We start from the raw sequence: 15,603 nt of genomic DNA on the forward strand, positions 1-15,603 counted from the left end.
ATGCAATGACTGTAACTATATTACCTGTAAAATACAAAGGAGATCTTCAAAACATGACCCGTTCACCTGTTCAGGGTGCTTGAGAACTGGAGCTGTCTATTGCCTATGCATCCACCAAAATGAAGGGAAATAAGTATTTATTAAAAAAATGAGAAATCCTTACAAATATTTTAAATTCAGAAGGTACTGAAGGAAGTCGTAAGTGGTTTTCTATGTGGAACACTAAAGCTTGCTCAGGGTCATGTACCTGCGAATGGCATTCAAAATTTTGTCAACCAGTTCCCCTATCTTCTGAGAGAGGCTAGCAGTGTCTTCTCAATATCACTACATTGTCTCCTGCCCTCAATAAATCAGAGATGCTTTAGCTACAGAGCAGTGGAGCAGGCGATGGTGAAACACCAAACACTTCTTGCTAGCAACAGGAATACAAGATCACAGCTTCTCCCCAGTTTTTCAAGATGGTTGTCAAAATCACAGACGGGAACTGAGGGGAAGCAGACAAATCCCACCTCTGCATGTACAAGTAGAGGCTACATGGTGAAAGAGATGCATCCTGGGGAGCTGGAGCTACGTGGAAACTTTTTGTAATGTACTTTTCCAGTCATAGGTATTAACGTACAACTGCAATCTATTGCAGTCACATCCAGGGTCCACTACATGTTACTCTACAGCTAGACTACAGCTGTGGTCTCTATATTGCCCCAACAATTATAGAAAAATGTCATTTCATATTCTGTTCAATAATGTAGAGGTGCTGAAGCCCCCAGAACTTACATTTTGATTCTCAGAGGTGGAATCCATTTCTATGGCTGGATCCTGGTATGAGCCTAGGATTAAAAACAAATTATTCTCAGAATTATTAAACAAAAAAAGAAGGTGGTCAGACAGATGATGTGTGCGCCACAAGGCAACACTAAGGCCAATGTGACTCACATTCAGGGTACAAACCCACTTGACGTATTTGCTGCGTGAATCAGTCTTAAAAATAAGCAGGCAAAACGCAGGTTGGCTTTATACGATTGTTCTGCATTAAAATACGCAATTGCGTATTTTTGAAGCGTGAAGCTTGTTGTTAGCAAAGCATCAGTTGTTAACAACCTGTGCGAAAAACGCATGTAGCTTCACGCTTCAAAAATACGCAATTGCGTATTTTAACACAGAACAATCGTATAAAGCCAACCTGCGTTTTGCCTGCTTATTATTAAGACTGATTCACGCAGCAAATACGTCAAGTGGGTTTGTACCCTCACAGTCAAAATTATGTCTGTAGGCCCCAACCTGATGTTGGGTCTGATAACCCAAACCATATAAAATTATCCAATGTGTCCATAGGGCCCTATTACATGGGGTGAGTATCACTAAACAGGCTGACATCGCCTTGAGTAATAGGCCCAGTGCTTAGCATACAAACTAGCAAATGCTTGTTCCCTATTAACATTGATCCAATAGCTGCTATTATCACTTAGAAACCAGTGAATCACAGCCATTAATTGTCCCATTTTCATGAGATTCACTGTAGAAAGATAACTGGGGACACATCTCTACTCACCCCCAAGCTCAGAATATATTTGAGACAAATCTTTCCTCTCCTGTGATGACATACCTTGCAGAACCTCTGTAAGCTGCCAATACAAGAACAAGAATAAAATATTAATTTCTCCGGATAGCCCAATGCAATTTTCCAGCAATTATGGAACATATAGCTAGGGCTGCATAAATGCTTGTTGTATGCAAACTGAAAATTAAAGAGTTATTTCCATGTCCACTAATTTTGTTATACTTGCAGGACATAATGTCAAAATAGATATTTTTGCAAATACAATACAAACTGTCTCCTTCTCCTAATATACTGCTTTTTCCTAGGTTACAGACCACCAGTCTACTCTAAAAGCAGTGGTCTTGCTGCTGTCTATACAGCTATAGTATGCATATTTTTATATATTATACAGTGTGAATACATTATCTCTCTACACATCTATATATATATATATATATATATATATATATATATATATATATATATATATATACCAGCCAGACCACTGTTTTTAAAGTAAAGAGATGGTCTGTAACCAAGACAATAAGCTGTCAACAATGGAAGGGAAAGAGCGGCATATCAGGAGAGGGATACAAGTTTGATAAATGAATGTATTTGCAAACAATATTGATGAGCCCTACATGTTTAAAGCAACTCTGTACCCACAATCTGACCCCCCCAAACCACTTGTACCTTCAGATAGCTGCTTTTAATCCAAGATCTGTCCTGGGGTCCGTTCGGCAGGTGATGCAGTTATTTTCCTAAAAAAATACTTTTAACCTCTTAAGGACATATGACGTACCCCTACGTCATATGTCCTCACTTGCACTTCAAAGCGGGGCCGCGCGGCGGCCCCGCTTTGAAGTGCCGCGATCCCGGGTGCCGCGAGTAGCCCGGGACCGCTGCTATTAGCGGGCACGGTCGGATCGCCGTGCCCGCTAATTAGCTAATCGGAGGCAGCTGTCAAAGTTGACAGCTGCCTCCGATTACCGGAGGCAACGTTTCCCTGGTGTCTAGTGGGGGAGATCGCTCCTCCGGGACCTTGTCCCGGAGGAGCGATCTCCGTTACTGATGCCGGCCGGGGACGCGTCCAAGATGGCGCCGTCCTCGGCTCGGCACTCGTTTGTTTTCGGCTGCAGCAGCCGAAAGCAAACGAGTGCCGATCTCATGGATCTCTGCAGCATATCTATGCTGCAGAGATCTCAATGAGAGATCACAGTGTATATACTAGAAGTCCCCCAGGGGGGCTTCTAGTATATGTGTAAAAAAAAAAAAAAAGTGTTGTTAATAGTAAAAAGCCCCCTCCCCTAATAAAAGTCTGAATCACCCCCCTTTTCCCAGGTTTTAAATAAAAGTAAACAAATAAATAAATAAACATGTTTGCTATCGCCGCGTGCGTAATCGCCCGAACTATTAATTAATCACATTCCTGATCTCGTACGGTAAACGGCGTCAGCGCAAAAAAATCCCAAAGTGCAAAATTGCGCATTTTTGGTCGCATCAAATCCAGAAAAAATGTAATATAAAGCGATCAAAAAGTCGTATATGCGCAATCAAGGTACCGATAGAAAGATCACATCATGGCGCAAAAAATGACACCTCGCACAGCCCCATAGACCAAAGGATAAAAGCGCTATAAGCCTGGGAATGGAGCGATTTTAAGGAACGTATATTGGTTAACAACGGTTTGAATTTTTTACAGGCCATCAGATACAATATAAGTTATACATGTTATATATCGTTTTAATCGTAACGACTTGAGGAACATGCATAACAAGTCAGTTTTACCCCAGGGCGAATGGCGTAAAAACACATTTCCCCCAAATAAAAGAAATGCGTTTTTTTTTTCAATTTCACCACACTTTGAATTTTTTTCTGGTTTCGCAGTGTACTTTATGCAAAAATTCAGCCTGTAATTGCAAAGTACAATTAGTGACGCAAAAAATAAGGGGTCATGTGGGTTTCTAGGTGGAAAAATGCAAGTGCTATGACCTTTTAAACACAAGGAGGAAAAACCGAAAACGTAAAAACGAAAATGGGCCATGTCCTTAAAGGGTTAAACTTGAAGCCCCCTGCCAAATGGGAGTATCTGTGCCCTAACTTTGCACCACCCCTCCGTCCCTCCTCCCCACCCTCTTCATCATTAGGAATGCCGTTTGGTACGGGGTTTCAAGTTAAAAAGTATTTTTTTAGGACAATAACTGCTTCACCTGCCGAACGGACCCCAGGACAGATCTTGGATTAAAAGCAGCTATCTGAAGGTATAAGTGGTTTTGGGGGGTCAGATTGCGGGTACAGAGTCGCTTTAAGTATGTTAGTTGAGGTTGGAATAAAAGGACTTCAGCGCACTGATCATCCATGGGTAGAATGGTCCAAAGCCAAGGAAGCAATAATTATGTGTACAGCTATGTGTATCATGCTAGCCTACAGTAAGATATATTTTATATACAAATACAATGTGTGTCATACAAATAAAAACAGGTAAAAAAAAACACAAATTGACTACAAAAGTATGGTGCTTTCCATGATTCCACAATAAGGTGTGTACAACCAAACCTGATTTTACATTATGAGAAGACAGCTTTTCATTTTTGTGCCTCGCACACAGCTGTCTTGTCAGAAAACTTGTCGGGTCTGCTTTGTCCTGATTTATGTTATGTCACATTTACATGCAGATTATTCATACAGTCCAACCTGTTTCCCCTTTTTCACTACAATGAATAAAGGAGTTTTCACTGAAGAGATTCCTGATTTTTCAGATTTTTTATTATATGTAAAAGACTTTTAATTGTGATGTGTGAAGAGGTGAAATTTTCATAAACACATTTCACATGTTATTAATTCCACCTAATAAGTAAAATGATCCACATTGATACAAAATTTATGCACCCATATATAAATCTTAGATTTCTGCTGCCTTATAAAATGGCTCTCAGAGGCTACTTTTCTTTAGTGTGACCAGGGCCTAATGTAGCTTTTCTTGTACCCAAGGTGAAAATTGATGTTGTTATTTTGCTGCGGATCCGCCATCTCCATTTTTTCAGCAGATAAACAGAAAAAAAACAACACAAATGTCAAACAAGCCTTAAACACTTATAGGGGGAGATTTATCAAACAATATCAATTTATCAAACACCTTTCATTCCTCACAAACTCTTTAGAAAATGAAAGGTGGAATCTGATTGGTTGCTAGGGGCAAATGAGCCAGTTTCACTTTACATCATGTTTGATAAATCTCTCCCGTAGACTTTACACATATACGCACATATATGAATAGATTACAAAGACATATAAGTATCACACACATATATTGGTATTACACACATACATTACACATATCGCTTATATGTTACAGACACATACACATTTTACTGTTGTATACACGTAGTCACCCTTACTTTTTGGAGGTACAGCTAGATTTTTTTCATTCAATACAAGGAGGAGTCCTTAAGCTTTAGGGCACACAGCAGCTAGAAGTGGGGGGAGTCTGGGCACACAGCAGATAGAAGGGGGGGGGGGGGGGGGAGTCTGGGCACAAAGCAAACTTGAGGGGCACACAGCAGCCTGAGGTGGTGGAGGACAGGAATACAGCAGGACTGGGAGCCTCCAGTATGTGACCTGCTCTCAGTTCAGCTCTACAACCTCTGTCCTTTCTACACTGTAATATGATAACAGCAGCAGTCGGGGAATACCTGCCGTCGTATCTTATATTGTATCCAGGCTAGAGATGACTCAACAGGGTACTGAAGTCTTCTTTCAACTGTACGGTTTTCCCCCCAATAAAACTTATCCTTTTGATGTAACAAAAACGGCGCTCAGGTAGACGGTAAAGGCTATATAACACGGCACAATATTGAGGGGAAAGCAGGCGGCGACCTGTCATGTCAGCGCTCGCTTGCCCCTAATTCACCACTCGCTGCCTGTGCTTTTACACGCACAGACAATGAGCAGACCTTCACTGACGTGATTGTGATTTTTCAATGTCTAAAGACCACAATCAGCTGACACTGATCGGCTCATTGTGGTCTTTTAACATGTACTTTCACATTGGTGTAACAGGGCTTTGAGAAAATTACCTTAAAGGGGAAGTCTGGGCAAAATAATTTTAAGATATGGTATTGCCCAACAAAAGTTATGAAAATTACTAATAGACACTTATGTTGGGAAACGCACCTATTGTGCATTTTCCCTGCACTTACTACGGCATGGCATGTTCAGGTCTCTAAAGTTGGTGACATCACGTAACATAAACTGACGACTCCTGCTGCTCCAGTCTGTCCCACCGCTGCAGCAGGTGTCGGCAGTTTATGTGACGTGACATCACCAACTTTACAGAAACCTGAACACGCCATACTTTAGTAAGTGCAGGGTAAATGCACTATAGGTGCGTTTCCCAACAAAAAAGTGTCTATTAGTAATTTTCATAACTTTTAAAAATTATTTTGCCTGGAATTTAAGAGTGTGTTCACACATACAGGATTCGCTGCAGATCTGCAGCAGATTTCATAGCCCAGATTTGATTTGCTTTGAATCTGCGCCATCAAATCTGCTGCGGATCCTCTACGTGTGAATGCATCCTAAAAGGAGTTATTCAGTGTTAGAAAAACATGGCCACTTTCTTCCAAAGACAGCTCAACTCTTGTCTCCGGTTTGGGTGCAGGTTTTGCAACACAGTTCCATTGAAGTGAATGCAGCCTAATTGCAAACCACACCTGACCTGGAGACAAGAGTGGTGCAGTCTCTGAAAGAAACTGGCCATGTTTTTCTAACAGTGGATAACCCCTTTAATTCTTAGAGTTTCATGCTCTCTAGGAACATAAAATCAGGTTAGTCTAACAGCAGTTAGAGTGGTCACTAAATGCAGTGTGAATACAGACTTAGAAAAACAGAGTAACAAAAAGTGTAGCATGGATATATGGAGAGGGTGAAAATATGATAAAGAAAGCAGTGAGTTCTCAAAGCGTGTTATCCATTCACTTACTAATAAAGAAACTATACCCTGGTATAAAGCTCTTTCTTAGGCATCCAGCAGCGGGATCATAACAGCAGGTTGGAGTGATCTAGCCTGCTGTTAGCACATTACTTATGAGTTCTACAAAATGCTAAAATAAGCATACCTCCTTGCTAGGTGTACTCTTTGAAGCGTGCTTCTTTTTTCTTTTTGGTAATCCACCTTTATAAAGGAACACAAGTTTTAAATTAAAAAAAATGGTTTTGTACAATGGGGAAAATAAGTATTTGATACACTGCTAATTTTGCAAGTTTTCCCACCTACAAAGAATGGAGTGGTTTGTAATATTTATCATAGGTTCACTTCACCTGTGAGAGACGGAATCTATAAAAAAAATCCTGAAAATCACATTCCATGTTGCAACAGTAATAATAATCATGATAATCAATTCATTATTTATTTAAAGTGTACCTGTCGCTTCAAAAAAAACTTTTTAATTGACAAAGAGACATGCTAAAACTTTTGATCGTTCCGGGACTAAGTGTTCAAACCTGTACCGATCCGGAGAACAGGCCGGGAGAACATGCGCTGCAGTGTGTCCCCTTCCCACTCTGTTTTAGAAAAAAGAGTCGGGCTTATAATGGTGCTCTACAGAGCCCGATTCTTTTTTTCTTACACAGAGCGGGGAGAGGATTTGCTGCAGCGCGGTCCTTTCCCTGCTCGTTCTCCCGATCGGAACAGGTCTGAGTGTTCAGATCCAGACCGATCAAAACTTTTGACATGTCTCTATGACATGTCAAAAGTTTTTTGAGATGACAGGTACACTATAAGGCTGGGTTCACACTACGTATATTTCAGTCAGTATTGTGGTCAACATATTGCAACCAAAACCAGGAGTGGATTGCAAACACAGAAAGGCTCTGTTCACACAATGTTGAAATTGAGTGGATGGCCGCCATTTAATGGCAAATATTTGCTGTTATTTTAAAACAACGGCTGTTATATTGAAATAATGGCAGTTATTTACTGTTATATGGCGGCCATCCACTCAATTTCACCATTGTGTGAACAGATCCTTTCTGTGTTTTTAATCCACTCCTGGTTTTGGTTGCAATATGAGGACCACAATACTGACTGAAATATACGTAGTGTGAAGGACTTGTCTTTTTCTTTTTTTTTGGGGGGGGGGGGGGATTCCACTCCTGGTTTAGCAACAAAAAGCTCAACTAGACTTATTCATGCCACTGTTGCACAATTAATATAACAATGAGGCTAAGTTTATATCAGGTAAATACCCATTTGCCAACGAACATGGTAAAGTGCCAATAGATTTTAAAAGACAAATTTAAGTCAAAGGGTTTCATTTTGACGTATTGCTGCCTATGATATATCAAGATCCACAGTCGCAACTGTAAAGAAATGTGTAGTTGACTATGCTTATAAATACGCCTGTATATGCTGTATGTACAATTCACTATACATTATTTAGTGGTAGTCTTTGTCAAAAATATGGAACAATTATATTCATATATATTCAGTGTCACCATTGATAAAAGTGGCATCAACCATGGTAGCTGAATGTAGTGTGAATACAGGCTTAGACAGTTGTGGAGTAACAAAAACTGCAGCATAATTACGTGGAAAAGGTGAAAATCTGTTGAAGAGGGCAGTGCGCTCTCAAAACCTGTTATCCCTACCAATAAAGCAACTGTACCCTGGAAATGGGTTTGAAGGTCTCGCTAAGACATCTAATAGGGGGACCCATCAGAAGGGCACAGTGCTCAAAACATCTATTCTTCACCTTCTCCTTGTATCCATTCCATAGCAACCTCAGGAGGAGCAGTGGCCCCCATTGAAGGAAATACTTGTAGACATGTATTGGATTTGTGCCCACAGCGTGACGCAAGTAGGTGAGCTTGAGCATATTTCTAGCACATCTAATAGCATCAATCTCTTACCACGCAGGCAGCGCTCTACCTTTGATTGAGTTGAAATGGGAACATTCGGTAGTTTTGTGTATATAGTCTCGTCACCAATGTTTACCATAAACCCCAATATCTACCCCCAGTAATAACAAGCATTACAGTACGTACTGAGTGAGAAAACTTTCTTCACTTGTGGAGACAGTAAAGAAACACTTTCTTCTGAACTTGTTCCTGAACTCATGCTGGATGTAGAAAAGAATAAAATTCATTATACATGGTTGTTTTCTTACTTCTAAGACAACCTGTATACAGGAATATATACAATTTGTGCTGCCATAGGCACTTGGACTAAATACAGCCCATTGGGGTGATCCAGATGCATCAGATTTTTTTTTCATGCACATCTGTCACAAATATGCAGCAAAAAACACATGCATTAAATGCAGACTTTGTTGCAGATTCACCCTGAATCTCCCCCTGTACACAGAAAGTGATGAAATCCATCAAATATACACAACCTATTGAGTGTCTGCTGCTGGGTATGTAGAGGTAAGTTGGGAGTTTTTTTCCCCCACAAAGGTCTGTATTATTTATAGTGTTACACTATCTGCACAATCATATTACACATTTAATATATACATAACCTAGAAAAGCTTACCACTGGGCAGATGTGGATGGAACAGGCTCCTATAAAGGAAATATAATATGTGAACCAGCGCTGTATATAGAATTTATTGATTATTATTTGAACTTTCCCCACTTGGATTTCATTCACAGGGGTGCAACAAAAAACACTAATTGTTCTAAAATGTGTAAGGGTATGTTCACACTGAGTAAAAGCGGCAGAACTCAGTGTCCCACAGTGTCTCTATGGGAGGGCTTGTGCGCCTCCACTTCCGTCGCTCTCCACTCAAAGAATTGACATGTCAATTCTCTGTGCGGAGAGCAGCAGGAGCGGAGGCACGCGAGCCCTCCCATAGAGTCACTGTGGGACATTGAGGCAGGCGGAGAGCTCCGCCACAGAATTCCGCCACTTTTACTCAGTGTGAATATTCCCTAATGGGAGAAAAAGTAGGCCACATTTTGTTTAGTTATTTTTCCTGAGCACTACAATACCCCATGTGTGGTCATATATTTACGTTCAGACACACTGAAGGGATCAGAAGGAAAGGGATTTTGATGCAATAGGTTTAAAGCGGTTGTGTCATTAGGAAAACTAGGTCTAAACTGATGCATTAATTCAAACGTACAAACATTTCTAAGAAAGTCCTGTATGAGAGATATAGACTTACTAATCCCTGTTGCCCTTGGTTATGACCCACTAAGGTGGGCCAGGCTTGCTCAGTTCAACTGCAATCTCTAGGAAGTACTAGCAGTTGGTCTCCACTTTGCCTGCAAGTTAGGGTGATTGCGGGAAAGTGTGTGTACTGTTGTATGGCAACAGCAGGATAACAGTTTAGACACGACCACCAGGGACTGATTAAATCCATGGGGGAGAAAAACAGTACAGCAATGTAAATTACTTTACTAAAAACAGCACATTTGTTCTCCTTTAAACATATATGTGGTGCACATCTGATTTTACCAACTTTGCTCCATTAAAAACCTCTTTAAGACATCATGGAACCCCTGATACACTTATGCACAAACTGTTCAATTATCATTTAAATCAATATCTAAACCCCCCACCTCAGAAACCCCCCCACATGATCTTGAGACACCCCCAAAATGGTCAATTCTGGGTGGTGTTTGCATAAAATATCTCAAGTAGTTGATGTGAACCTCCAACAAGAAGTATTATCATTAATGGAATGCCATGTTCTTGCTGGTTAGGATAGGATACAGTTTGGAGTCACATACAGGCTGTATAGACCATCATGTACAAATGCCCCATGGTTCTTTATCATTAAGGCACAAGGTGCCCTCATGCTCTGACCGATTAGTAGTACGAGCTGCCATGTGCTCTCCCCTAGTGTCTATGAGGCCTTGACAACTCATAGACTTACATTATCAGCCTGCCCAGGTCACGTGAGGGATAAAAACTGTTGATATGCTTTTATACCATATCAACATTTTTTTAATGACAGGTAAGCTTTAATTAAAAAAAGCTTAATGTACCTGTCCCTGTGCCCACGCTGCTCTGGAACCCCAGACACAGCGACGTTACGACTCGGCTGATGGATTGCCTGCTTAGCCAATCAGTGACTGGGGTGGGACACTGCTGCAGTCACTGACTGGCTGATGGGCTATCCATCAGCCGGGGTCTGCCATTTATCCCCCCAAGTCGTGACAAAATCTGAATGTGGGAAAAAATTAGTTCCAGGGAAAATTAGGGGATCCTGGAGCATGTGATGCGGTACATTGGGGGCAAAGGGAGAGGTAAGTAACACTTGTTTATAATATTCCCCTCTGCTCCTGTCTGTTAGCAAATTTTAAAATTCAACAAACTTTTCCTTGAAGAATTAACATAATCCCTAGTCATGTCACCTGCTGTTGTATTGAGTAAAAACAGTTAAGAAGAAGGTATTTAATAGATTGGCTTTTCCTTATCCTCCTCCTTCACTATACCCACATATTTATTTAAGTAAAGCATATTTTGGGTTCTTTTTATTATCCTTGGCAACCATTTAAAACTTCACAACCTTCTTGTTTCAGCAGTTTAAATACTTCTGTTTTATCATTTACTGTATCCATTACAGTTATATTAAACTCTAGTATTAACTTGGAGGATAGGTTTTGTTCACAATATCTATTCAGAATGCATTTAAAAGGAAACCAATCAGCCCAATCAGGCTGAAATGGTGCCCTGAACCCATGGATACCGCTCCTGCAGCAGCCACGGCACGTACCGGCTGCGGCAGGAGCTGTATAACCGAAAAAAGCACTTTAATCCCCCGGGCGTGTGACAGGCAGAGGCAGGGAAGTAGTCATCTGGGCGGCTCCCCGCCCGTGTCTAGTCACCGCACTCCGCCTGTCACCGCACTCTGAGGGATTATTGACAGGCAGAGAGGCCAGTAACGGACCTCTCTGCCTGTCATTCATCCCCTCGAAGTGCGCTGACAGGAAGAGCGCGGTGATTAGACATTATATGTATATATTATATATATTTATACACTAAACCCCCAACACCACCCTACCCACTTAATAATATAATATAATTTCTTCCCCCTACAAAATCAATTGTTACATAAAACATTAAAAAAATTGAAACTATACATGTTCGATATCGTCACGTCTGTAACAAGTCGGGCTCCAGAATTGCTTTATTTTGTCAATCTGCCCCTGAAAGAACAACAAAAAAAGCAATCAAATAGGCATATATAATTAACATGGCATTAATGAAAGCTCTTTTTGTTATTTTTGTTAGGAATAATGTTTCTTTTGTACCAGAGTAACATTTTACAAACAATATATTTATGTTTTTTGTATGGCACAGACGGAGAAGTCCTGTAGTGGAGTCTTTCCCCGTGCGACATGATGTATCAATAACATGCCGGGAGTGGGGAAAGTGCTTGAATATTCGCAGCACAGTAATGACAGAGACATGCAGCTGTGTCATTACTGTGCCGCGAATATTTAAACACTTTCCCGTCTCCCAGAGTCCACTATAGGGCTTCCCCATCTGTGTTTTACTGAATGGGGGAATAAGCCATTAGATACTGGTAACAAACCTCTATCCTCCTTACATTAACAAATTAAGGGTGCCTTCACACACACCGGATCCGCAGCGGATTTCATGCTGCGGATCCCGTGTCAGTGCATCCCTATCAGAATACATATTCACAGTGGGATTCACATCCCACTGCGTGTATGTAAGTAAACCCCCCGCCGGCTGGAGCATACATCACCTCCTCCCCACCCCGGCTTGCTTCAAGGGTTCTCGGCAGGACGTCCCGCTCAGCCAATTAGTGGCTATGGCGGGGCAGCGCATTGATTGGCTGAGCAGATGTCAGGAACCCCCGAAGCAAGCCGTAGTGGGGAGCAGGTGATGTATGCTCCGTCCGTCGGGGGTTAACTTACATACACACAGCGGAATGTCAATACCGCTGCGAGTATGCATTCTCATTGGGATGAACAAGCACTCGATCCGCAGTGGAATTCCCTGCAAATCCGCAGCATGAAATCCACTGCGGATACGGTGTGTGTGAAGGCACCCTTAAAGGGGAATTTTAGCAATTTTTTAACATTCTTTTTTAATAAAGTTATTTAACACTGTAATATAAGTTTATTAACCCTTTAAGGACCGGGGCAATTTTTATTTTTGCGATTTTGTTTTTTCCTCCTTGTGCATAAAAGGCCATAGCAGTTGCATTTTTTCACCTAGAAACCCACATAAGCCCTTATTTTTTGCGCCACTAATTGTACTTTGCAATGACAGGCTGAATTTTTGCATAAAGTACACTGCAAAAGCAGGAAAAAATTCAATGTGTGGTGAAATTGAAAAAAACAAAACACATTTTGTGTTTTTAGTGGATGTGTGTTTTTACACCGTTCGCCCTGGGGTAAAACTGACTTGTTATATATGTTCCACAAGTCGTTACGATTAAAACGATATGTAACATGTATAACTTTTCTTGTATCTGATGGCCTGTAAAAAATTAAAACCATTGTTTACAAATATACCTTCCTTAAAATCGCTCCATTCCCAGGCTTATAGCGCTTTTATCCTTTGGTCTATGGGGCTGTTTCAGGTTTCATTTTTTGCGCCATGACATGTTCTTTCTATTGGTACCTTGATTGCGCATATACGACTTTTTGATCGCTTTTTATTAACATTTTTCTGGATTTGATGCGACCAAAAATGCGCAATTTTGCACTTTGGGATTTTTTTGCGCTTACGCAGTTTACCGTACAAGATCAGGAATGTGATTAATTAATAGTTTGGGCGATTACGCACGCGGCGATAGCAAACATGTTTGTTTGTTTATTTATTTATTTACTTTTATTAATAACCTGGGAAAAGGGGGGTGATTCAGACTTTTATTAGGGGAGGGGGCTTTTTATTAATAGCAACACTTTTTTTTTTACTTTTACACTTATACCCCTAGGGGACTTCTAGTATAAGTGCCCTGATCTCTCATTGAGATCTCTGCAGCATAGATATGCTGCAGAGATCCATGAGATAGGCACTCGTTTGCTTTCGGTTGCTGCAGCCGGAAGTAAACGAGTGCCGAGCCGGGGACGGCGCCATCTTGGAGCGGTCCCCGGCCGGCTTCAGTTACGGAGATCGCTCCTCCGGGATAACATCCCGGAGGAGCGATCTCCCCACTAGACACCAGGGATGACGCTGCGTCCGGTAATCGGATGCAGCTGTCAACTTTGACAGCTGCATCCGATTACTGTATTAGCGGGCACGGCGATCGGACCGTGCCCGCTAATACCGGCGGTCCCGGGCTACAAGCGGCACCCGGGACCGCTGCGGTTCAGAGCGGGGCCGCGCGGCGACCGTCCTTACCGACCGCAGGGCGTAAATATACGCCCGCGGTCGTTAAGGGGTTAAAGAAAAAAAATGTTTTAAATTTATTTTAAAAAAATTATTTTTACATTGAGTGGGAGCGGAGCTGTTCAAACCCTGGTCTCTACACCGTGACATACGATAGCGTTACTGCTTGCATTGTTAGCGATACTGAGCCTCCCTTTTTATCTATTTGTAATCAGATTAGCCTATTGGAATATACATTTCAGTTGGGAAAGCTGTCTGTGCAACACGGCACAGTGAAGCACGTTTTGACTGCAGTTCTGGACTATAATCAAAGCTATAATTTTAACATACTAAAAAGTACTTAAAACACTACTGACCTCATAGTCTTCTGTTTCAATTGTATGAATAGGTAAAATGAAGCTGCATTCTGACGGCTCATTTACCTGTTCATTGGACGTGACCTCTGAAAAATATTAAATATAAATAAAGAAATTTATACCAAATGGTATAAATGCATTAGCATGACATTACACCATCTCAGAAATGAAAACTTTGATCTTGGTTTTACTTAAAGAGATTTTCCACAGGAGTGGGGACAAATAAGAGATTGCAGGCGGTCTGACCGAACCCCGGTGATTCAGATCGGCCCTTTGTTTTGAACACAGCCGCGGGTCAGTACGGGCTTTATTCATTCTCTATGGAGATGCCGGAAAGTACCGAGTGCTGTACTCGGCTCTCTTCGGCGGCCCCATTCATTCTCTATGGAGAATGCATGGTTGCTTGCAATCCATCTCCCAATGAAAGGGTCCAGCCGTACATCCAAATTGAGGTGCTATAGAAGAAGACCAAGAGCTTAAAACCATTTCATAGAGATGACAGAGTGGCCATTTATCTGCACCCTGAGGCCAGTCTGAAAGCCCAATTGGGACAAGGGGCGAGATCACAGAGTGAAAAGGTGGGCCGAGAGGGGTCCATGGGCTATATAAATAAGCTTTAGATGGGACTGTAGCCTCAGCGAGCTGGGGAGCTAACCACAGTATACCCCTACACTGTTTAAGACTAACCAGAGTCAATTTGCAGCAGATTTACAGCAGAATCAGCACCACCTGCAGACTTTACCATTAAAGTCAATGCAGAAAATGCATTTAAAAAATCTTGTCTGTGACATGTTGCAGACTTTAAATGGGACATGTCAAGTTTGGATCAGTCAGAGTTTCACTTCTAAAACCCCACAGATCAGGACAACGAGCATATTTCACTCTTCAGCTTGCAGCGATGGCATGTAAGTAAAGCAAACTACCGAGTGCTGCTTTCTTCATTCTCCCAATCTGTGAGGTTCTCAGCAGCAAGACCATGACACATTAAAACATTTTTTGACATGTCACAGGGACATAAGAAAAGTTTTCATCATAGCGCCAAAGTATTCTGCTTTACAAAGACTGTCATCCCTCAGATCATTACCTGTTCCCATTAGGACTCAGAATCTAAATTTCAAATTCGCCTATCAGTATGTTTTGGAGTGCGAGAGGAAACCGGGGTACCCAGAGCAAAGCCACACAAACACTAAGAGAATATGCAAACTTCTTGCAGATACTGTCCTTGGAGGGATTGCATTTTGCTTAAATTTCTTTTAAATATTTAGAGTTCAGGTTTAATAGTTAAATGTTAAGGCTGGGTTCACACACTGTATACTTCAGGCAGTATTTGGTCCTCAAGTCAGGTCCTCATAGCAACCAAAACCAGGAGTGGATTGAAAACACAGAAAGGC

General features: G+C 41.4%; 1 protein-coding gene across 7 annotated transcripts in view; it reads right to left on the minus strand.

The window, feature by feature from the left end:
- The window catches only part of PHF11 (PHD finger protein 11), a 52,331-nt gene that overhangs the window by 21,912 nt on the left and 14,816 nt on the right, over positions 1-15,603 (minus strand). For 6 of the 7 annotated variants that reach the window (XM_069970006.1, XM_069970000.1, XM_069970005.1 and 3 more), the window contains 7 exons: positions 14,213-14,298; positions 11,630-11,695; positions 9,072-9,100; positions 8,582-8,655; positions 6,655-6,710; positions 1,550-1,622; positions 775-827 (listed from right to left, as the gene is read on the minus strand). In XM_069970006.1, the coding sequence (XP_069826107.1) occupies positions 775-827; positions 1,550-1,622; positions 6,655-6,710; positions 8,582-8,655; positions 9,072-9,100; positions 11,630-11,695; positions 14,213-14,298 (437 nt within the window). The remainder of the gene's footprint in view (positions 1-774; positions 828-1,549; positions 1,623-6,654; positions 6,711-8,581; positions 8,656-9,071; positions 9,101-11,629; positions 11,696-14,212; positions 14,299-15,603) is intronic. The other variant, XM_069970002.1, reaches the window with a different exon arrangement.

Source organism: Dendropsophus ebraccatus, chromosome 5, assembly GCF_027789765.1.
Source record: "Dendropsophus ebraccatus isolate aDenEbr1 chromosome 5, aDenEbr1.pat, whole genome shotgun sequence".
Taxonomy (NCBI): domain Eukaryota; kingdom Metazoa; phylum Chordata; class Amphibia; order Anura; family Hylidae; genus Dendropsophus; species Dendropsophus ebraccatus.